Raw genomic sequence first — 25,131 nt, forward strand, 5'->3', positions numbered from 1 at the left:
GTGGATGAGAGCCTCGACGTTAAGTGGTTGTAGCTACGGCTGTGGGGGGGGGGGGGGTGCGGGAGACATGATCCAATATAGAGCTTTATACGCCCGAGTCTCCTGAACACGGAGAGACCAATTCCAAATCGATCTGCACTTTTCACTAGTCACTTTTTCGCACCTGCTCCCGAACTACGCATGCGCAGATTGCCCACAGAGTCTAGGTTCCATCAATCTGCGCAGCCATGCGTAGTTCGGGAGTAGGTGCGAAAAAGTGACTATAGCTCGGCCGGTGAAAGTGACGATCGATTTGGGATTGGTTTCTCCGTGTTCAGGAGCCTCTGGCGTATAAAGCTCTATATTGGATCATGTCTCCAGCACCACCCCCCCCCCCCCCCCCCCCCACAGCCGTAGCTACAACCACTTAACGTCGAGGCTCTCATCCACATTCATTCATTTTCTCCCCCCGCTCTCTCTCCTCCGTGAGCTCAATGTAACGCGGAAGTGCAGTGGTCTATACTTTCCGTAGCCGCATTTCTGCAGGACGCTCTCTGATTGGCCACTGACTTGACGCTCTCTGATTGGGCAAACAATCGCGTGACGAGCTGTGTCTTTGCCCATTTCCGCGTCGAACAGCCTGCAAACTACCTGGCGTTCTATCGCCATGATGCTCTAAGACAAACTCTAACCTTAACCTACTTCGAAAGAGTGCCTAAGCTTAACCAGTGTAGAAACTGACGTCGGCCAATCAGAGAGCGTCTCCGAGAAATGCGGCTACGGAAAGTATAGATGCGGTCTATTCACACAGACAGCCCCGCCCCCAGACCTGAGCACCACGACCCCCGACCCCCGGACGACCTGAGCACCACGACCTGAGCGTGGCACAAGAGCAAAATGGGCGCCACCATAGTGTGACTATGGTCAATTAGACGTGAAGTGGTCAAAAGAAGAAAAAAAAGAAAAACGGCCTCTTCTGGGATAGTGTCCCTCTGGAATACGTTAAAGTATATTCCTCCTCTTACAGGAAATGAACTGGAATGGAGGACATGACATTGTGTTCTCTACTAGGCTATACAACATTTAGCTCTGTACACCCAGGAGAGAGAGAGAGAGACAGAGAGAGAGATGTATACAGCAATACTAAAAAGCACAGGTTTAACTTTGTATTAGTTTGCTTTCCTCGCTGCACACAGCCCACAGGATGCAAAGGGCAGACAGACGTACTTTAAGACATAAGTGGCTGTAAACAGTTCAACATCACACATACCCACAGGGGGGGGGTAAACAGTTCAGCATCACACACACGGGGGGAGGGGGGGGCCTGGAGGCCTCTAGGACCTGAGATTCAACACCTCCAGCCTCAATACAAGACCGTCTTACCCTGCTCTCTAGTAAAAACAGTGTACAGAGAGATTGCATAGCGGGGGGGGGGGGGGGGTCCAAAAAAAGGAACCAAAAACCGTAACCTCACCACGAGAAAATGATAGGTATATAAAAAAAAAAAAAAAAAAAAAGTGCCGCTTCGGTGGTGATCAGTCACCAAGACGTGGCTCGTCGTAGTGTCGGTGAAGACACCCACCCCCCCCCCCCCCCCCCCCTGTGATCGTGGGGGAAGTACAGAGCGATCAAACCGTGACCTTCCATGTAGCTAGATGTCCCCTCTCAGAGGTACACGTCCATGGTGCTGATGATCATGTGTCCCCCAGACGCCCCCTCTCTCTCAGAGGTACACGTCCATGGTGCTAGATGTCCCCCCTCAGAGGTACACGTCCATGGTGCTAGATGTCCCCCCTCAGAGGTACACGTCCATGGTGCTGATGATCATGTGCCGGCACAGGGGGCAGTTGTGCTGGTAGACGGGCTGCCGCAGCAGGATGTCGGTGCAGCCGCGGCACAGGCACAGGTGGCGGCACGGCAGCAGCACCACCGTCTTGGTGCAGTCCTGGCAGATCACGCACTTCTTCCGCTCCTCCTGCTCCTTCAGCAGGCTCAGCAGGCCGTCGGCGGGGGGGGGGCCGGAGGAGGAGGGGGCCAGCTTCTTCAGGGGCCGCACCGTGCTGGAGCTGGGGAAGAGCTCCCGGATCAGCTCCCGGTGGTGGTGGGGGGGCCCCCCGTCTCCCGCCTCCGCTCGCCCGTCCGGCGGGTCCCTCCGCTCCTCCTCTCCTCCCGGGTCCCGGCGTCGCTCCTCTCCTCCTCCTCCTCCTCCCCCCCCCGGGTCCCTGCGCTCCTCAGCTCCTCCCGGGTCTCCGTCTCCGCCCACTCTGTTGTTGTTGTTGTTGTTGCGCTCGTTCCTGGGGAGCGGCTGCTGCTGCTGCGTCCTCAGCGCCAGGCGGAGGGGGAGCCGCGGCCGGGACAGCCAGTACCACACCCTGCGCTCCAGCAGCTGGAGGCGGCGCAGGACGCGCTGCAGGCGCCGCACGACCCCCGGTACCTGAACACAGATCAATGAGTGTATTTTATTACAATCAGGTGAACTCAGTTTGATAAGGTTCATTAGCTTACATGGAACCCCTGGCCAGGGGGGGGGGGGTCCCTAAACGGGCTCCTCAGACAAAGGAAAAACGATGGTCTATATACCTAATTATCTTAACAAAAGTGCATCATTCATTCGGTTTGTTGTCTAAAGGGAAACATAATGGTTAGGGATGGGTACCTTTCACATTTGAACCGATACCGGTACCTGTGAATCGATACCGGTACCCAACGGTACCTTTTTTCGGTACTTTAGTCTCAAGAAATTTAATTTACCTACCTCAGTCATAAAAAAATCCAAACTTCAAATAACTACAATTGACAGTTTTTGGCTTGTCATTGCTCCGACTGCTTTGTTGTTGAATCAAGTAAAATCCTAGGTAAGCATATATTGTGCGTGTGAACGTTGACATGAAAAGAAAAAAGTAAAAAAAGTAAAAAAAAAGTATTAAAAAAAGTAAAAAAAGAAGAAAAAAAAATCGGTTTCTCACTTGATTCGATACTCTGTAGTACCGACGTGTTTCGGTTCGGTACCTCAAAAGTACCGAATTCGGTACCCATCCCTAATAATGGTACAATTTAAGATTTGAATGTTATCCGCATATAAAAGGACAAATAAAACATCGTTAATTTGTAAGAAACCTCGATGAAAACGGCGCAGGGTAAGTAATATTCGCTATTGTTATGAAAATGTGATAGAATCCTATAAAAATGTGGACGCATTTGGTCACCGTGACGTTAGGTCTCATAGGGATGGTGTAGGTGGCTCAGGTCGGGATTGGAGGGTGGTCAAGGAAGGAGGGGTTCTAGTTAGGAGAGGGAGAGGGGGGGGGGGGGTGAGTGAGTTAGGAGGTGACGATAGGTGGGTGGATGGAGGAAGGGTAAATGGCTGCTTTTTTATATAGCGCTTATATCCAAAGCACTTTACAATTTGTTCCTCACATTTTTACCCATTCACTCACACATTCACACACCGACGGCGGAGGCGACCATGATGCAAGGTGCCAACCTGCTCATCGGGAGCAATTAGACAGAATTAGACATGGGGAGCATTAGGTAGACAGAAACTAGTATATTGGGGTCTGTGGGGGAGATTAGCCCCTCGTGACTGTGATGCACCGAGTGAATCCACAGTCCCTCGCTCCTCCATAGGAAAATCCCACAATTAACTCTGAAGAACTGGTCCTCCGCAAAACGCTCGTTGTACAAGTATCGCAGAGAAATGTCAAAGGTACTCACTATTCACAGTTGCACGAGGGTTTCGGACAGAGAAACGCAATGGTTTGAAAGCTCGCCGTTGCTACTAAACATTTAAAAAAAAATATTTAAACTGGTCAACACACAGCTTTATTTCCGGCATTGGGTGCTTTATGCGCACTGTTGACCCATTTATAAAAATTACTTAAAATGTTTATCATCAACGCCGAGCTTTCAAACCATTGCGTTTCTCTGTCCGAAACCCTCGTGCAACTAGTGTGAATACCTTTGAAATTCCTCTGGGATACTTGTACAACGAGCGCTTCACGGAGGACCAGTTCTTCAGAGTTAATTATGGGACTTTCCTATGGAGGAGCGAGGGACTGTGTATTCACTCGTCCAAACCCTGTTGGCGTGCATCACAGTCACGAAAGGGGCTAAGAGGAGAGGAGGAGAAAAGAGGAGGAGAAGAGGACAAGAGAGGAGGAGAGGAAATAGGAGGAGAGGAGAGGACAGGAATTAGAAGGAGAGGAGAGGAGCGAAGAGGACAAGAGGAGAGGAAATAGAAGGACGAGTCACGAGAGGAGAAGAGACGAGAGGAGGAGAGACGAGAGGAGAAGAGACGAGAGGAGGAGAAAGGGGCTAGGGGGGGAGATAGTTACTCCACATACCCTCCGTAGGGCCCGTTGGAGGCCCGAGGTGAGGCGGCGCAGGGTCAGCGCCAGGCGGCGCAGGCCGGGCACAGAGTCGGCACGCTCCGCGACCCACCGCGTGCCCCTGCCGGTCACCGCGGGGTTCAGGTAGAGGGTGGCGGCGCCCACGATGGAGAGGGTGAGCAGGAGGCCGTAGAGGTTCAGGACGAAGATGCTGACGAACACGTGCGTCAGCGAGACCAGGAAGTCCAGCGCCAGTTTACACGGGGTCCACAGGAAGCTGGAGGTGCCCACCAGGCTGCTGTACAGGAAGGTGCAGAGGGTCAGCGTGAGCTCCAGCACCTTCTGGAGCGGGCTGGACACCGCGTGCCACACGCCCACCAGCGCCGAGTAGACGTTCTGCGTGGCGATGAGCACAAAGTTGACCACCGTGTTGGTGAAGTAGAGCACCAGGCTCACGGCGATGCCGCAGCACTCCAGCAGCGAGAGCAGACCCCGATACAGGTGCTCCTTGCCGCGCAGCACCACGTGCACAGACAGGTAGCCCACCATCTTCAGGCTCTCCAGCAGGCCGCCCAGCGCCAGCACGCAGCTGGCCGACACGCCGTGGGCCATGAGCGACGTGCTCTCCGCCACGGAGATCAGGCCCAGCGCGGTCAAGTCGCCCAACTCCACCGCGGAGTCCACCAGCAGCGCGGGCAGGTGGTGCACGAAGGCGATGAGCGCCGCCACACAGCGGATCAGCGTGTGGACCACGGCGAAGTTGAGGTCCAGGAGGAAGGAGACGGCGTCGACGCATCTTCCCACCGTGGAGATGACAAAGTGCACCAGACCCATGATGTTGTTGTCGTCCCACCCGTTGGACCTGGTGGTGATGGACTTGGGACACAGTCTGGTTCTCCCCCAATGCAGGCTAGTGATCTGCCACACGGTGTAACGTAGCTAACCTAGTTAGCTAGCTTAGTCAAGTTTTCATTCATTGTTAGCTGTCCCACTTTAGCAATAGATAACGTAGCTGTGTTATCTGACGGTAGTAAAGTCCATGTCTTGTTTGAACAGTTAGCTGCCAAGCTAACGTGTGTTAGCTTGTTTTGTAGCTAGCTCAACGCTTGACATTACCGAATATACAATGAATGTAATAATAAACGTAACGTTGGCTATTCGTTACTTCACTCGAAGGACTTGTTGAAATATGCATTTTATTTCCACGTTATGTCACAAAGTGTGTCCAGATAATAGAACAGATGTAACACAGACACAGGGCGGATGTTGTTTACTTTCAAACTGCGATCTAAAGGAATGACTATTATCTGTTCAGTATCCAGCTGTCGAGCTCACAAACCCGCGCGTTCGAGTCCCAGTCAACCCCTCGTCCGGTGGTCCGGGAGAACGGTTCGTTGAAGATGGAAATATAAGGTGAAAATCACAAATACTAGGTGTGTAGCTGTTTGTTGTTGCCACTGCTGGGTGACCGCCGCCATACTTGTTTCGAACGGTTGGTGACGCGTGATTACCAAACCAAGCCGCATTTCTCGGAGACGCTCTCTGATTGGCCGACGCCTGTTTCTACACTGGTTAGGCTTAGGCACTCTTCGAAGTTGGTTAAGGTTAGAGTTTGTCTTAGAGCATCATGGCGATAGAACGCCAGGTAGTTTGCAGGCTGTTTGACGTGGAAATGGGCAAAGACACAACTCGTCACGCGATTGGGCAAACGCTTCAGTGGCCAATCAGAGAGCGTCAGTCAGTGCCAATCAGAGAGCGTCTCCGAGAAATGCGGCTTGGTTTGGTAATCACGCGTTTGTTGGTGACGTGACCCGTCATCCACTTCCGGGGTAGTCATAGCTGCGCAGTGTTTTTGCGCAGCAGCAGCAATGACGCGCATTATGCCCAACCCACGGTGATAGAGTGATTGATTGATTGATTGAAAAGTTTATTAACAGATTGCAGAATGGGTACAGTACAGTACATCTCAATACATACAATTGTTAAGGGGATGCAGACCAGAGAAAGACTTTCGTCTTGTTTCCACCAGGGTCCCCCATTTTCAATTCATCATAACATATATGACATACATGACATACAGATAGACAGTACTGCTACATCTATACATTTATGACATATCAGATTTGCAAATACAGTACTGTTTGTGATACAAAAGTGTCCAGAAAAGGAGTGTATATACATTTGGCGTAGAAACTGTACATTGGAGGAGGTTGGTGGGGTGGGGTTGGTTGGGTTGGGTGAGGGCTGTACATTGGAGGTGGGGGGGGGGGGGGGGGGGGGTTGGGTAGGGGACACACACACATTTACACTGTACATTGGAATATTGACAAAGCCTTACTTGGTCATTTACTGTACAACTAGGTTAGGACATTTGTAGGGGCCAGTTTCGAATTGCAGTCTCACGTAGGTGTTTTTTGAGAGTGTTTTTGAAGGTGGGTAGTGATTCACATTCCTTTACAGCTTTAGGCAGGGCGTTCCACATTGATGTGGCATAATTGCGAAACGTGTTTAGTCCCTTGTTTGAGCCGAATCTGGGTTTTACATGATTTGTGGAGCTCCCTCTGGTGTTGTGATCGTGGTATTCACTGACCTTTGGGAAGTATTTTGACATGTACATGGGTACCTTGGTCGCGTAGTGTATCTTGTAGACCAGGCCCATTGCAAGTTGCTGTACTCTGTCGTCTACTCTAAGCCATCCAAGGTTGTCAAAGTGGGCAGGGGTGAGGTGGGTTCTAGGAGTCAGGTCAAGTAGTAGTCTGACTAGCTTGTTTTGAGATGTTTGTAATTTGTTTTTTAGTGCCTTTGAGGTGCTTTGGTACCATGAGGTGCAAGCATAGTCGTAGTACCCTTGAATGAGTGCTCCTGCTAGAGTCTTCAGGGTATTCTTGTTTACCAGAGAGGAGATCCGGTACAAGAATCGCGTTCGTTGGTTGACTTTTTTTATTACATTGGATGCCATTTTGTCACAGGAAAGATTAGCCTCTAGGATGGAACCCAGGTAGGTAATTTCATCTTTCATTGTGATAATATTGTCACCCACTGTAACCGAGAAGCCGTCGGTCTTGCTGAGTTTGTTATTTGAACCGAAGAGAATGGACTCTGTTTTGCCCATGTGTAATGATAGTTTATTGTCGGCGAGCCATATGCAGATTTTGCCTAGTTCCGAGCTGAGGGCTTTTTCAACCTGTAACTTGTTCTTGTCAGAGACCAGCAGGGCTGAGTCGTCCGCAAACAGGAACAAGTTGCAGTCACAAGCTGACGACATGTCATTTGCATAAATTAGGAATAGTAGCGGTCCTAGTATGCTTCCTTGTGGAACACCACAGCTCACTGTGAGGGGGGGGGATAGGGTACCGTTTACTTCCACCATCTGTTCCCTCCCCTCCAGGTAGGATTGTATCCAGCTCACTGATAAACTATCAAAACCAATTGCTTTTAGCTTGTCAATCAGAATGGTGTGATTGACAGTGTCGAAGGCCTTTTGTAGGTCCAGCATGACCATGCCGCAGTATTTGCCCGCGTCCACCTCTTGTTTGATGTGGTCGTTCAAGTAGAGAAGGCATGTGTCAGTGGAGTGGGATGTTCTGAAGCCAGATTGGAATTCGTAGATTAGATTTTTTTCCGCGAGGTACTTTTCGATCTGTTCGTATACTATTTTTTCCATGACTTTCGAGATGGATGTAAGGATAGAAACAGGGCGGTAGTTACCCGGGTCTAATTTGCTGCCCTTTTTGTGCAGGGGTGTTACTCTCGCAATTTTGAAGTCCTTGGGGACGTGTCCCTGTTTTATGGAGAGGTTTATTATGTGTGTGATGACTGGGGTGATGGCTGCTGCTGAGTCTCTGAGGAATTTGGAGGGGATGTTGTCATGGCCAGTGGCCTTGTTTGGTTGGAGGGCGCTCAGTTTTTTGAGTACCTCATCTGTAGTTACTATTTCCAGTTTGAAGTCGTCTTTGTGGACGCCTAGGTTCATGTAGTATGCTACTATGTGTTCTACCCCATACTGCCCTGAGTGGGAGGGTAGTTTGTTTACCAGTGTTGTGGCTATGTTTGTGAAGAAAGTGTTTAAGTAATTGGCTACATCCAGCTTGTCTGTGATGAGCGTGTTGTCCGTCTTTATGTTTATGTTTGAGAACCTGGTTTTGAGTTTTTTACTGCAGCCTAGTTGATTGTTGAGTAATTTCCAAAGTTCACATGGTTTATTTTTGTTTTCCTCGGTTTTGTCATTGATGAAATTTTTTTTAGCAGTTTTGATCATGGAGTTTACGTCATTTCTTAGTCTGTTTCTTTCTAGTTTGAGTTCAGTCACGTGGTCTTGGAGTTCACTGCTCGTGCTTTTGGTAAGCTTTGACTGACTTTTACGAAACTCAGAGCATTTTTTGTCTCTGGCTTTCATAGCGGTCAGTATTTCAGTGATGAATGAAAACTTTATTAACAGATTGCAGAATGGGTACAACAATTATACAATACAGTACGGCTCAAAACACACAATTGTTAAGGGGATGCAGACCAGAGAAAGACTTTCGTCTTGTTTACATCAGGGTCCCCCATCCATTTTCAATTCATCATAATATGACATACATGACATATAAATGGGGGACCCTGATGTAAACAAGATGAAAGTATTTCTCTGGTCTGCATCCCCTTAACAATTGTGTGTATTGAGCCGTACTGCATTGTACCCATTCTGCAATCTGTTAAATAAAGTTTTCATTCATTCATTCATTCATTCATTCATTCATTCATTCATTCATTCATTCATTCATTCATTCATTCACATACAGATAGACAGTATACTGTTGCATCTAGACATTTATGACATACCAGATCTACAAATATACAGTACTGTTTAGTAGTAGTAGTTTATTGTCACAAATAAAGTACAGGTACATTACAGTGAGATGCTTGGTTCATACACATACAGCTCATTATAGTAATATTCCACAATTATTGCAGTTGATACTTGATAGTAATAATGGTACACATCCATTTCACACCGACATGCACATTTGATGATGATTGATTGATTGATTGAAAACTTTATTAACAGATTGCAGAATGGGTACAGTACAGTACAGCTCAATACATACAATTGTTAAGGGGATGCAGACCAGAGAAAGACTTTCGTCTTGTTTACATCAGGGTCCCCCATTTTCAATGAATCGTAACATATATGACATACATGACATACAGATAGACTGGGATATAGAGATGGAGATACAGAGGGATGGAGAGATAGAGGGATGGCTGGAGGGATAGAGAGATGGATGGAGAGAGAGGGATGGCTGGAGGGATATACAGATGGATGGCTGGAGGGATAGAGAGATGGATGGAGAGAGAGAGGGATGGCTGGAGGGATAGAGAGATGGATGGAGAGAGAGAGGGATGGCTGGAGGGATAGAGAGACGGAGAGACGGAGAGACGGAGGGATGGAGTGAGAGAGTGGTTAAAGGACTGCTCCGCCCCGGCTGTGGCTGCAGATGTAAACACGGCCTGTTGCTTGGAAGAGGAGCAGAGAGAAGAGGAGGCAGGTTCCTGTACCGTGGAATTGCAATCTGTATTTTCCCCGTGGCCTTGCCTGACAAATTGAGTTGTCCGTGGCTGTGGCTGTGGATGGAGGTACAGTTGCCCCACAGCGCCTCCTGCCTGCCGGGAGGCCTCCGTCCGGAAATGGAACGCCGAGTTGGCAGAGGTGGAGTTGCCAAATTGACCACACGCTGAGATCTGAACGAAGAAAAGCAGAGGGGCTGCAGAAATGGAGCTCAACCAATCAGAGAGGGGTCTGCAGAACTAGAGCTACTATTTGTATAGACGCCGCCTGGCTCCGGTTTGAGAAAGAATTGACACAGAATTTAATCATTTGTGAAATATATATATTAGTGCTGTCAATAGATTAAAAAAAATTTAACTAATTCATCTCACAATTTTCTGTAATTAATCTAGATTCAAAATAGCATTTTTCTACTTAAGACCGAAGCTTGTAACAAATAAAGAAAGTATATTTAGATTCAAAGACTATTTTAATAGCTTTCTTTGAATAGTTTCTCTCCTGTGAAATACAAATGTTCAACAAAACCATCAACATTGACTCAGCTAGATCTCTTTCTTATATCCGCGGAGCTAAGATTGAAGATTTTTCACTCCATATATTAATTTATTTTAATGCTTTAAATCATTTAAATTAATCTCCAAAGTTAAAACATTAATTTTGACAGCCCTAATATATATATCTCCTCCTCCTCCTCCTCCTCCTCTCCTGCTCCTCCTCCTGCTCCTCCTCCTCCTGCTCCTGCTCCTCCTCCTGCTCCTCCTCCTCCTGCTCCTCCTCCTCCTCCTCCTCATCCTCCTCCTCCTCCTCATCCTCCTCCTCCTCCTCATCCTCCTCCTCTTCCTCCTCCTCCTCCTCATCCTCCTCATCCTCCTCCTCCTCCCCTCCTCCTCCTGCTCCTCCTCCTGCTCCTCCTCCTCCTGCTCCTCCTCCTCCTCCTCCTCCTCCTCCTCCTGCTCCTCCTCCTCCTCCTCCTCCTCCTCCTCCTCCTCCTCCTCATCCTCCTCATCCTCCTCCTCCTCCTCCACGGGGAGCAGCGTACTGGCTCATGTAAAATGGCAGGCCATGCATTATGCAGCAGCTTAGGTCACCGCGCCGGGTCTTCATGTCCTCGGCTGCAGTCCACTTGTCGCTGGTCTGGTCGTAGCGCTCCACGTTGGAGATGGTTCTGGAGCCATTGTAGCCTCCGACCACGAAGAGCAGGTCGTCCAGCACCGCGATGCCAAAGCTGCGGCGGGGGGTGAGCATGTTGGGCAGGGCGCTCCAGGAGTCAGTCAAGGGGTTGTAGGCCTCTGCGCTACGCAGGTAGTTTACACCATCCCCCCCTCCCACCTGAGGACAGGACACATGAGAGGAATGTTTTAGTGTGTGGTTAAGGCAGGCAGACACTGTATTAATCCATTTAGGGAAATGAGGGCATCACAGAAGCATTGCAAGTCAAATGATATATCTATACAAATATCTAGTATAAAGCATTTGTCTCCGTGTGCACCTACCGCATAGACATGTCCTCTGTATGCAGCGACTCCCAGTCCGCTACGCCTGGTGCTCATGGGGGCGATCAGAGTCCACTGGTCGGTGTCTGGGCTGTAGCACTCAGCTGTGAGCAGACACCCCGTCCTGTTGAAGCCACCACAGATGTAAACCTGTAATAAGAAAGAATATTCTAATTTAGTTTATATATTCCATTTGATTTCATTCTACTTTAATTGTCTGTTAATGTTGATGCACCAAAGGACCCAGACACATCTTTTGTATGTGCAAGCTTACTTGGCAATAAAGACATTTATGATTTCTGATCTAACGTTCCTTGTGTTCATCTAGCACCCTGTGTCCCTCAGTTCCACCCACCTTGCCCTGGAGGGCTGCTGCCCCAGCCAGGCTCCTGTGCTCCAGCATGGGTGAGATCACTGTCCACTGGTTGGTTTCAGGCTCGTAGCGCTCGGCGGTGTTCAGATGCACGTCTCCGTCCTCCCCTCCCATGGCGTAGATACAGCCGTCCAACACGACCACGCTGAGGCAACAGCGGCGTGAGTGCATGGGAGCCGCCTGCAGCCAGCTGCGAGTGACAGGGTTGAACCTGCGCACACTGCTGAGATACTCTACGCCGTACCAGCCACCGACGCAGTAGACCAGACCGTGGAGATAAGCGGTGCCGTGCCACCACCGGGGACTCTCCCCCTCAACGCTCACGTCCATCCATCCACCGGCTCGGATATCGTAAGCCTCCATGGTCAGGATGCCGCCACCCCAGCCTCCGATGGCCAATAGGACCTCCTGGGGCCGGCGTGGGCGGGTCAGGGGGTTTGGGAGCCTGTCGGAGCCAGGGGGGTTCAGGACGCTGAGGATGAGGGGCCTGCAGTCGTGGCTGTCCCTCACCACAGGGTTGTTCTGGACGTTGCTCCTGAAGTAGTCAGGCCTCATCAAGCCCATGCGAACCTGGGAAGAGACAAGCAGACAGCGGGTACAACTTAGACATCGGTTGTAGACGGTTTCTGTTGCTAGGGAACAGTTTGGACCCAAATGTTTGACAACCACTGTACTAGGGAACCTAGTGTTGTTTTAATGTAATGCACAGTAATACAATTATTTTTTTTATTTTTTTATAAATGTTTTTCTTTTCTTTTCATACATAAAACAGAACATAACAGTACAATAATAATAATAATAATAATAATAATAATAATAATAATAATAATAATAATAATAATAATAATAATAATAATAATAACAATGACAACAGCGACGACAACAATAATAACAGTAACATGAATCATAATGACCTTGACAAGAGACAGACAAACAAGAAAAAGTAAAATAATAAAAAAAAAAAAAAAAAAAAATGTGGCTCAGGCACTAGCAACCATGTTTGTGTATCCGTAATACAATTAGTTACCTTGGGCAGCAGCAAAGGGATGTGTGTTTTACGCTCCTCACAGGAGTGGTCGATCCAACGGAGGATGGCCTCGAACACCGTCTCCTCGCTCTTCACGTTCAGGTCATCCCTCTCAATGATGTCCACCAGTTGCTGCGGGGACAGCTCCACAAACTCCTGTGAGACGTGCAACATCTCCTCAAAGTGGCACACGATGCAGAGATGGGCCTCGCGCCTCAGGTCAGGGCAGCAGTAGATGTCTGTGAACCTCCAGATGCCGACACAGTTTTCCAGAGACAGCTGGCCCTCTAGGAAGTCAGAGCACGCTCCTACTATGCCAGTGACGCGAAGCTGGTCTGCAGCCACGAGAAGCTCTTTCACGTTCTCTGCTGTCACCAGCACAAAGCGTGTGTAGGAGTACTCTATGATGAGCTGCATCATACCCGGGGACACCCCAGGGATAGTGTAGACTGCTTTCTCTGAGTCGCTCCAGCGAGTGAAGAGGGCTCTGTGGGACGCAGAGTATAGAGATATCTGATGAGTAAACAGTAAGCAACATTCTGTCCTGTGTAGTCATATATTTTCACTGTAGAAGTATAGGGTCTTAGCACAGTAGAAGTATAGTATATTTTTACAGTATAAGTACAGTATAGTATCTGTTTACAGTATAAGTACAGTATAGTATCTGTTTACAGTAGAAGTACAGTATATTATCTGTTTACAGTAGAAGTGCAGTATAGTATATTGTACAGTAGAAGTACAGTATATTATCTGTTTACAGTAGAAGTGCAGTATAGTATATTGTACAGTAGAAGTACAGTATATGATCTGTTTACAGTAGAAGTACAGTATAGTATATTTTTTACAGTAGAAGTATAGTATCTGTTTACAGTAGAAGTGCAGTATAGTATATTTTACAGTAGAAGTATCGTATAGTATATTTTACAGTAGAAGTACAGTATATTATCTGTTTACAGTATAATATCTGTTTACAGTAGAAGTGCAGTATAGTATATTTTTACAGTAGAAGTACAGTATATTATCTGTTTACAGTAAAATTACATTATAGTATCTGTTTACAGTAGAAGTACAGTATAATATCTGTTTACAGTAGAAGTGCAGTATAGTATCTGTTTACAGTAGACATACAGTATATTATATGTTTACAGTAGAAGTACAGTATCTGTTTACAGTAGAAGTACATTATAGTATATTTTTACATTAGAAGTACATTATAGTATCTGTTTACAGTAGAAGTACAGTATAGTATCTGTTTACAGTAGAAGTACAGTATAGTATCGTTTTACAGTAAAAGTACAGTATGGTATCTGTTTACTAACCAAGCTAACCTGAACCAAGCTAAACTTACCTGAAATAGTCACTGCAGTCACACAGGAGGGCCTTGTGGGCATTCAACTCAGTGCTGTTGACTTTAATAACCACATCACAGAGCCTTCCCTCCAGATGCAGCTCATTAAGGATTGTACAGGACATTGTTTCCTTTACCATGTGGGGATTTTAAATTGTATCTACAGAATATATTCAAGCTTACAGACAAGTAGCCGGAAACAACAAGTGAGATCTTCACTTGTCTTGTGAGATCTGATATCTTCTGAGAGAATTGTTGAATATATACTGTACACAAATGTTCTAGAATGTTCTATTATGACAGCATACTGTGACATCACAAATGTTCTAGAATGTTCTATTATGAAACCTACTGTGACATCACAAATGTTCTAGAATGTTCTATTATGACATCATACTGTGACATCACAAATGTTCTAGAATGTTTGGTTATGGCATCACACTGTGACATCACAAATGTTCTAGAATGTTTGATTATGACATCATACTGTGATATCACAAATGTTCTAGAATGTTTGATTATGACATCATACTGTCACATCACAAATGTTCTAGAATATTTGATTATGACATCATACTGTGACATCACAAATGTTCTAGAATGGTCTATTATGACATCATACTGTGACATCACAAATGTTCTAGAATGGTCTATTATGACATCATACTGTGACATCACAAATGTTCTAGAATGTTTGATTATGACATCATACTGTGACATCCAGTTATTATTAACAGTGTTAGTTTTTTCAGTAACGAGTAATCTCGTATTTAATGTTGCCCAGTTGTGGCCTCTTGAGGGGCAATACATATCAAAAGTTCCAAAACATCTATTGTGTTTGTATTTGTATGATCCACTATATAAACATAGTAATTATAATATCTACATACATGGCATTTGATTGGAGGCTAGTCTCACTTTGTCCCACAGCAACATTAAAATAGTTTAGATTTGTGTATGTTGTTTATGTAAAACATTTACTTGAAAGTAATGCAATAGTTACTTTCTGAAGTAACTAGTTACTTTTATAATTTGTAACTTGCCCAACACTGGTGACATCACAACGGAACATGTTTGAGTTTATTTGAATAATTTAAATAATATGTTGACATTAAAAAAGAACAAATAAAATGATAAAAAAACTACATAAAACAATACAAATTATAATAAAATATTTAAGTAAAATGTATAGAAATAAAGAAAAATAAGACAATGAAATAAAGATAATAATTCATTTAAAAGCTATTTTAAAGAGGTAAGTTTTGAGCAGTGCCAACCGAGTCTGCTGTCCTAACAGACTTGGGGTCTGTAGGGTAAGCACTTATTCCCTCTGCCCTGAACATTTATGGAGATGTATGGGCCTTTTAAGTCAGTGATAAAAGTGTCTTTCAAGGATAAGTGAGCTCCTGCACTGATTATTATCATTCAATATTCAATATTTGATCACCAAACCCCCCCCCCAAAAGCATAACCCCTCCCCGCCCAAAAATGCCCCCCAAATATAGCACAGGCCCAGTGCCCTTTTCAGCCTTTGAGCACCTGCCCCTCTAAAGTCCTGTGCACGTCCCTGGATAGACAGTACTGCTACATCTATACATTTATGACATACCAGATTTGCAAATACAGTACTGTTTGTGATACAAAAAGAGTCCTGAAAAAAAAAGTATATACATTTGACTGGAAGCACCGATGGAGGGCCCGTCCGAGGACGACCTAGAGAGAGAGAGATTGAAACTGTACATTTGAGGGGGATTGATTGAAACTGTACATTGGAGGAGGTTGGGTTTGGACATTTACAGGGTCCAGTTTCGAATTGCAGTCTCCCATAGGTGCTCCTTGAGAGTGGTTTTGAAAGTGGGTAGTGATTCACATTCCTTTACAGCTGTGGGTAGGGCGTTCCTATTGATGTGGCATAATTACGAAACGTGTTAGCCGAATCTGGGTTTCACATGATTTGAGAGCTCCCTCTGGGAGCTTAACTGCATCCCCTTAACAAGTGTGTGTATTGAGCTGTAGCCTACTGTATTGTACCCATTCTGCAATCTGTTAATAACATTCTCAATCAATCAATCAAACCCACTACTGTCTGACACTGTGATTGTTGTATTATTCTGTATTGTATAGCATTGTGATATATTTTGTATTACTTGCGTGAACCAGCACCTTAAGTTTGAGTCCCTAATCTCGTTGTACGTAAGTATAATGACAATCAAGTCTATTCTATTCTATTATGCAAGCATAGACAGAAGATAAAGGGATACATGTAAACGATGAAGTAGGGGGGAGCGGGGACAACAGTAGCAGGGGGACAGTTGTAGCACCAGCATTTTACACAGAAGCTCAACATGCAGTAAAGTTTAGTTTAGTTTAGTTTATTTAGGATCCCCATTAGTTGTTACCACAGTAACACCTACTCTCCCTGGGGTGCTCTCAAAATAACATAACACATTCAAGTTTTCAAGTTCAAGTTTGTTTATTAATCGTCACAATAAAATACACATACTTTACGGTGAAATGCTTGGTTCTGTCTTGCACAAGGACCAATCAGCATGGGTATGGGCGGGTTCATTTTCCATTGATGGGGATTTGATTGGCTGTTTTTAAATAAAGCGCGGCCGCAGGATTAATAACGTTAACGTTAGTTCGGCCAGAGAAACAAATTAAAATGGTTGGACCTGCGAGATTTGTACTTTGTAGATCTGCATTTTAAATGTAAGGAGTAAAAAGTATGTTTTTTTTATCTGAAATGTAATTGAGTAAAAGTACAAGTATACAAACCTATAATAATACTCGAGTGAAGTACAAATCCCCCAAAAACGACTTAAGTTTGTTTGTTTTGTTATTTTAACTTAACTGTTTTTTTTTTTATACTTCCTGTTGCTTGTTTTATTGTTAACCTTGACTTTTTAACTGCCTTGTTTTTTTCTTTTCTTTTTTCTTTCTATGATCTGTAAGGTGACCTTGGGTGTCCTGAAAGGCGCCACCAAATAAAATGTATTATTATTATTAAGTATTGTAACAAAGTACAATTACTCAAGTACTTTACACCCCTGTTAGTAACTAACGTTAACAGCTGAAATGGTGATGATTCGCTCTAAATCCAGGCTGATGCAGACTAAGTGTGTGTGCGTGTGTGTGTGCGTGCGCGTGTGTGTGCGTGTGTGTGTGTGTGTGCATGTGTGTGTGTGTGTGGTTTTGATGAAGAGACTTCCATTATGTAGATATTGTGTTACATAATAAAATGAATGTGTAAAATTAAGGTTACTTAAAGTTGCTATACATAACATTTTTATGTAGACTAATCATAAAAATTAAATAAAAAACATCCACAGAGCTTTTAGACAGGTGCAGAATAAAAGTATTGTTTCCCCCCCCCCAAAGAAAAGTATTGATTAATTAATTTATAATAAAAAAAATGTCGGTGGGTCCAAAAATGATTATTGTTGTTTACATGTTGCTTGCATGTATCCCCTCCCTACTTTTCCCAACCCCCCCCCCCCCTGGAACGCACCTGATTTGAATAACATGCTGCTAGTTGAGACGTGCTGACACGCTGCTGCTCTAGTGGGACCTCTAGTGGCCCAATGTGATCTATAGCACCTTTAAACTGCATCCTTTTGTGTTGTGTGGTCTTTATGTGTGTGTGTGTGTGTGTGTGTGTGTGTGTGTGTGTGTCTGCGTGTGTGTGTGTGTGTGTGTGTGTGTGTGTGTCTGCGTGCGTGTGTGTGTGTGTGTGCGTGTGTGTGTCTGCGTGTGTGTGTGAGAGAGAGAGAGAGAGATAGGGATAAGAGATTTTCCACATGATGAGCTCATTTCCCCTCCAGTCAGACAGAGAATTGTGTCCAATTGAAACGGGCTGATAATAATGATGTGTTTGGATCATGATCCACGCAATCATCAATCACTCAGTCCATCCTTTTGTTCTCGCTAATCAAGTGAAACCGATCTATAATAAAGCGCTGCTCGGCTCCGCAGCTTCCCGTTACCTCACGCACTCCAATGACAATGGAGAGCTCCCCCAGACGAAACCTTTGTGCGATATACAGAACAATATCCTGCAAGCAAACGGAGTTTCCTTCCTCCTCGCCTTGTGTTTCATCCTCCGCAGCTGAACCGTGAGGCGGCGTGGAGGAGGGAGGCATGATGAAGCCATCACGTCTGCCGAAGGGGAACCACAGCTGCTAAGGTCATGGGAAGTCTTCTCATTCTGAATCATTAGAAGCTCCTCGACAAACGCCCCGCTTGTCGTTTACGCACTCTGCGGGCGCGTCGGGGATGAGCAGGGGGGGGGGGGGGGGCAGGGGGGGGGGGGGGCAGGGGGGGATGGAGGGGGGGCAGGGAGGAATGAGGGGGGGGCAGGGAGGGACGAGGGGGGGAGGGATGAGCAGGGGGATGAGGGGGGGGGGCAGGGACGAGGAGGGGGGCAGGGAGGGACGAGGGGGGGGGGTAGGGAGGGATGAGGAGGGGGGCAGGGAGGGACGAGGGGGGGGGGAGGGAGGGATGAGGGGGGGCAGGGACGAGGACGGGGGCAGGGATGGATGAGGAGGGGGGGCAGGGGATGAGGGGGGGGGGGGGGGGGGCAGGGATGAGGAGCCGTAAAGAACCTGCTGTGTGACCAGGGGTGTAAAAAGTACCCAGAAATTATACTGAAGTGAAAGTATGGGTACCGTCTCAAAATCGTACTCAAAGTAAACGTCAGAGTATCTGGCTAAAAACAGTCCAAAAGTTTCTACTTTTAAATGTACCTAAGTACTAAAAAGTTAAAGTCAAAACTTTTCTTTAAAATTCCGGGGCAATGAAATGTTCCGTTTCGTCCTCCATCTTCTGTAGCTGGTCACTCTGACTGTCTGTTCTTCTGATAGCAGGTGTTTAATCAAAGATCCCCGCTTCCTAGTCTTGCACAAGGACCAATCAGCATGGGGTATGGGCGGGTTCATTTTCCATCTATGTGGATTTGATTGGCTGTTTTTAAATAAAGCGCGGCCGCAGGATTAATAACAAATATAGGAGAAACAAATATACTAATTAAAATAGTTGGACCTGCGAGATTTGTACTTTGTACTTTGTAGGTCTGCGTTTTAAATGTAAGGAGTAAAAAGTATGTTTTTTTTCCCTCTGAAATGTAATTGAGTAAAAGTACAAGTAATACAAACCTAATAATACTCGAGTACAAAGTACAAATACCCCCAAAAACAGTACTTAAGTTTTGTAACAAAGTACAATTACTGTGTGTGACACACCGTCTTTGACGACCCGTTCCTGGGTTCTGCTCCTTTTAAGGTAGCCGGCCTCCCTCCCCTGTGGTCCAGGAGGAGACCAGTACAGTCCCAACTTCCTCTGTTTGTTTTCTGAGAGACCAGATCCTTCCTCCCTCTCTCTCTCTCTCTCTCTCTCTCTCTCTCTCTCTCTCTCTCTCTCTCTCTCTCTCTCTCTCTCTCTCTCTCTCTCTCCGCAATCTTGTAGGGTTTGTCAGCCTGTCCAACCCTCCACCCCCGCGTTCTTTATGTTTCCTTCAGGGATGCCAGCCTGTGTACCCTGCCCCTTTTCTATAGTCACCTCAGTGAGGTATGAGGATGTATAGGGGGGTAGAGAGAGGGGACTCTATAAGGGGCAGCGCCGTCAAGGGTAGGAATGTGCACCATGCCAGCAACAAGCCTGCGGTCGATTATGGTGATGATGATGATGATGATGATGATGATGATTATGATTATTATTCTGTAGTTATTTTGTCTTTGTTGACTTTTATTAGCTTGCTTTGTATTATAGATGTTGAGCATAGTGTCATTGTTTAGACTACAATATACCCAGGGGTGTAAAGTACTTGAGTAATTGTACTTTGTTACAATACTTAAGTACTTTTTTGGGGGATTTGTACTTTACTCGAGTATTATTAGGTTTGTGTACTTTTACTCAATTACATTTCAGAGAGAAAAAAATACATACTTTTTACTCCTTACATTTAAAATGCAGATCTACAAAGTACAAATCTCGCAGGTCCAACTATTTTAATTAGTATATTTGTTTCTCTGGCCGAACTAACGTTAACGTTATTAATCGTGCGGCCGCGCTTTATTTAAAAACAGCCAATCAAATCCCCATGAATGGAAAATGAACCCGCCCCTACCCATGCTGATTGGTCCTTGTGCAAGACTAGAGAGCGGGGTTCTTTGATTAAACACCTGCTATGAGAAGAAGAATTTCATATCAAATGAAAACTTGGCCCACGATGGAATGAGTTTGAGACCCCTGGTCTATCTCTTGCAATAAAAAAAGTTTTTACTTTTACTTTTTAGTACTTAAGTTTCAAGTTTCTTTAATAGTTGTCATACAGAAGTACAGAATACTTTTATACAAAATGCTTCTTTCTGTTACGCTCCAGAGACTGTGCTAGACAAAAAAGATAAGTATGAAATAAAATAAGTATAGCATGTAAAAAAAGAAGTTGTAGTGCAAATTATTTGCCAATAAATATAAAGTGTGTTTAGGTGTTCTAAAGTGTGTAAGTGGGTGCTGCAGTGAGTTGTTTGTTTAAAGTGAGTGTGTGCGTGTGGATGTGTGTGCTGTGTGTGCATTTGATGGTTGTTACATAGTGTTATTGTTCGTTGAGCATCCTGATGGCCTGGGGATAGAAGCTTCTTCTGAGTCTTTCTGTGCTTGCCATGAGACTCCGGTATCGCTTGCCTGACCGCAGCAGTTCAAAGAGGCAGTTGTTTGGGTGGCTGGAGTCCTTGATAATTCTCTTCGCCTTACCCCTGCACCGCTTGTTGTAAATGTTCTGGAGGGTGGGAAGCCCTCCTCCAATTGTGCGCTCGGCTGAACGGGCCACTCTCTGTAGTCTGCTTCGGTCTTGTGCGGTGCTATTCCCAAACCAGGAGGTGATATTGCCAGTCAGGATGCTCTCTATTGTACATGAGTAGAAGTTCTTAAGGATCTTCTGACTGACTTGGAACTTCCTTAGGCGCCTGAGGAAGTAGAGGCGTTGCCGTGGTGCCTTCTTCACAACACTGTCAATGTGTGTGGTCCATGTCAAGTCCTCGGATATGTAGGCTCAGAGGTACTTAAAGCTGTTCACTCTCTCAACTTAGGTACATTTAAAAGTAGAAACTTTTAGACTTTTACTCAAGTGTGTTTTTAGCCAGACACTGGTTTAGTTAGTAGGGAGATCAGTGTGACGGTGGAACAGGTCCTCTCTGTCACGGGTCCCATGAAGAACGCACGGCTGTAAGGCACAATTCAACCTGTGCTCTCGATCAAACAAAGGATTTTCCTCGTTTCCGTCCCCAATCAGGCCGCCCAGAAATAACTTAGATCGCCCCGTGATCCTGCCGATGATGAGCCATTTAGAACGTCATCGTACCTCTGTCGTTGATCCAGAACGCCCAGATTTAAGACTCACTCAACCTGCCCACAGCCGTAAAATAATGTGAATCCCTTCCCTACCCACCTTCAAAACCGCCCTCAAAGAGCACCACCTACGGGATGCTGCAATTCGAAACTGGCCCCCGTAAATGTCCAACCCCCCCTCCCCCAGGCCCCCTACCCACCCACCCAACCCCCTCCTGATGTACAGTTTCCTCCCCCTCAAATGTATAGAGTTTCTGTTAGGATCTCTGTTTAACAGTACTGTTGTGAGGATTCGCCTGTTCCCTGGACCTTTATTCCCTGTCTCCTCACCTCACCAGCCCCCACCTTTGGACTTTCCCTGTCTACTCTCCTTCACCAGCCCCCACCCTTGCGTTGATTTACTCTCCTCTACTCTTCACCAGCCCCCACCCTTGGACTACCTTTCGCAGCTGTCATAGTTTATGATTAGCGCCCCAGAGGGCTTTAAATACCTGGACCTCCCCTCCAGTCCTGGTCGGGTCGTTCTTGTTACTACAATCTACAGCCGCGTCTCCGGCGTGAGACGTCGTGCCACCCCTGTACATCACCACCTGTCGCCGTTTGCCTGGAGTGGGACGCCGTCTACGCTCTCTAATTCTCTACGGGAGGTTTTCCAGTGTTCCCACTCCAGACGTCAAGCCGGCGTGCATCGCTTCCTATTTCCACGGGAGGATGCGTCTCTGCGCCCCGGTCCCCTGGGACCCCTGTGTTCTGCGCTGCCCGTCTGCAGCATCCGAGAAGGATCTCCGTGCCAGGCCTGGAGTGGTGTTCCCACTCCAGACGTCAAGCCGGCGCGCTCCCACTCCAGACGTCAAGCCGGCGCGCTCCCACTCCAGACGTCAAGCCGGCGCGCTCCCACTCCAGACGTCAAGCCGGCGCGCATCGCTTCCTAGTTCCACGGGAGGATGCGTCTCTTCGCCCCGGTCCCCTGGGACCCCCGGTGTCCTGCGCTGCCCGCCTGCAGCTTCCGAGGAGGATCTCCGTGCCAGGCCTCCGCCGTCGGGCCCCTGGCCCCGTGCCAGGCCTCCGCCGTCGGAACCCTGTCATCCCTGTAAGCAGCTCTGGCCCTCGCCCTGTCCAAGGCCTTAACCCTGTTCTCTGTCCCTGTCTCCAGCCCGCCTCTCCGGGCCTCTGTCCCTGTCCCCCTCTCCAGTGCCCCTGGTCCTGGTCCTTGACATTTTGCCCTGGCCCTGTCCCTTAGCCATAGTCCCTTAGCCTGTTCGCCTCTTAAAGGCACAGTGCCGCATTTTCCCTATTTTCTTTGACTCCAGTGTTTTTGTGTTTTCCCTGTTTTGGCTTACTTTCATACCTGTCTTGTGTTGTGCGATTGGGGTCGGTTACAAACCATAACAACTGTATATTTGTATATCTTGTATGTCATAAATGTAACAGTACTGTATATCTGTATGTCATAAATGTCATAAACTCTTAATTTCCGATACCGATATCAACCGATACCGATATATGAGGGGTTCCCCCCCCCCCAAAACACGGAATAATTTCAGGTAATTAACATTACATATCTCTTGTCGAGGAATTAACACAACATTATGCATACTTTTCACAATAAATAAAATAAGAATTTGTTCTTACTTGCTTGCCTGGGTAAATAAATTAAATAAATGTAAAAAAATAAATAAATATATATATTTTTTGAAAACCGATACCGATCATTTCCGATGTTACATTTGAATGCCAATATCGGCCGATAATATCGGACATCCCTAGTATATCTGTATGTCGTGTATGTCATAAATGTCATTATGAATTGAAAATGGGGGACCCTGATGTAAACAAGACGAAAGTCTTTCTCTGGTCTGCATCCCCTTAACAATTGTGTGTATTGAGCCGTACTGTATTGTACCCATTCTGCAATCAGTTAATAAAGTTTTCAATCAATTCAATCAATCAAACCAGCAAAAACGGCAGCAACTCTTGAGCTCTGAGAGTTCAACTGAAACAAACATCGGTTTCCACTCGTTCGTCAGCGGCGGCGACACTGGTCCACGATGTCAAACTTGAACCCCTCTTCTCTCAGTTAAAATAAACAAAACTATTTCAGAAATGAACCCCACAGAAGAAGAAGCCAGCAGAAGAGGGCCCCAGTCTGGGGGGGGGGGACCAGAGAAGCCTGGGCAGGACACGGACCTGAGACGAGGGTAAAACAAGCAAAGCTCTTGACGCGCTGCTTCCTACGCCGAGGCGGGGCGCCCCCCCCCCCCCCCCCCCCCCCCCCCCCCCCCCCCCCCCCCCCCCCCCGCTAATGAGGTAATTGGCCTGCGATTGGCTTCCCCTTCAGCAGGCAGGGCCGCTTCCCACGCTGACCCGCCCTTCCACCTCCACCCCACAGACCCAGAGAGGGAGAGGGTCCACCTCCACAGACCAGAGAGGAGAGGGTCCACTCCACAGACCCAGGGAGGGAGAGGGTCCACTCCACAGACCCAGGGAGGGAGAGGGTCCACCCCACAGTGAGGAGAGGAGAGAGGGTCCACCTCACAGGCCCAGGGAGGAGAGGGTCCACCTCACAGACCCAGGGGAGGGAGAGGGTCCTACAGACCCAGGGAGGGAGAGGGTCCACTCCACCCCACAGAGAGGAGAGGAGAGGAGAGGAGAGCAGAGCAGAGAGGAGAGGAGAGGAGAGGAGAGAGGAGAGAGGAGAGGAGAGAGGAGAGGAGAGGAGAGGAGAGGAGAGGAGAGGAGAGGAGAGGAGAGGAGAGGAGAGGAGAGAGGAGCGGAGAGGAGAGGAGAGCAGAGAGGAGAGGAGAGGAGAGGAGAGGAGAGGAGGAGAGAGGAGGAGAGGAGAGAGAGGAGAGGAGAGGAGAGGAGGAGGAGAGGGAGAGGAGAGGAGAGAGAGGAGAGGAGAGGAGAGGAAGGAGATGAGAGGGTCCAGAATGAATGAATGAAAACTTTATTTAACAGATTGCAGAATGGGTACAATACAGTACGGCTCAATACACACACTTGTTAAGGGGATGCAGACCAGAGAAAGACGTTTGTCTTGTTTACATCAGGGTCCCCCATTTTCAATTCATATCGACATTTATGACATACACAACATACATGACATTTATGACATAGGGACATACAGGTATTTAGTACTGATACATTTGTGACATAAACGGTATTCAAATATACAGTACTGTTACCCATAGATCCTGACAGAGTATATACATATGATGGGGAGGGGACTGTACATTAGGAGGGGGTGGGTGGGTGGGTGGGAGAGAAATATACATACGGTGGGGTGGAGACTGTCCCCCCCAGCATTGCTGACCTGCGTATTCCAAGGTTCAACACTAATATGGGCAAATGTTCTTTTAAATTCTGGGGAGCCACAAATTGGAATTTGCTACCTTCACAGCTCAAATGCATCAGTAGCCGACACAATTTTAAGAAAAAAGTAAAATCATGGCTTCTCAACAATGTCAAAAACTAGATTTTAAAATGCATGAAAATGTTGTCTGATACATTGTTGTCGTCTGTGGCTACGTTTGTACTGCATTTAAAACGTTCATGTTCATTGTATGTAGTTTGTCAAATTGTTATTTGTGGTCATGTTTTGTATTGTTTGTCTGTCTGAGACCAAGGACCACAATGGAAATAAGTCTTGACTTTTTTTTGTGTAGCATCCTTGACGTTTTTCTGGAAT

The 25,131-nt window shown here is 46.6% G+C and overlaps 1 protein-coding gene across 1 annotated transcript; it reads right to left on the reverse strand.

Moving 5' to 3' along the window:
• Window positions 1–1,670: 1,670 nt before the first annotated feature.
• Window positions 1,671–5,742, reverse strand: rnf26 (ring finger protein 26). Its single transcript, XM_084321410.1, has 2 exons — window positions 4,323–5,742; window positions 1,671–2,413 (listed from the first exon to the last, which is right to left on the reverse strand). The coding sequence occupies exons 1-2, from the start codon at window positions 5,139–5,141 to the stop codon at window positions 1,775–1,777; spliced, it is 1,458 nt and encodes a 485-aa protein (XP_084177536.1). The 5' UTR covers window positions 5,142–5,742; the 3' UTR covers window positions 1,671–1,774.
• Between the last annotated feature and the right edge of the window lie 19,389 nt (window positions 5,743–25,131).

This window comes from Notolepis coatsorum (assembly GCF_963971535.1).
Source record: "Notolepis coatsorum genome assembly, chromosome: 1".
NCBI classification, from domain to species: Eukaryota; Metazoa; Chordata; class Actinopteri; order Aulopiformes; family Paralepididae; genus Notolepis; species Notolepis coatsorum.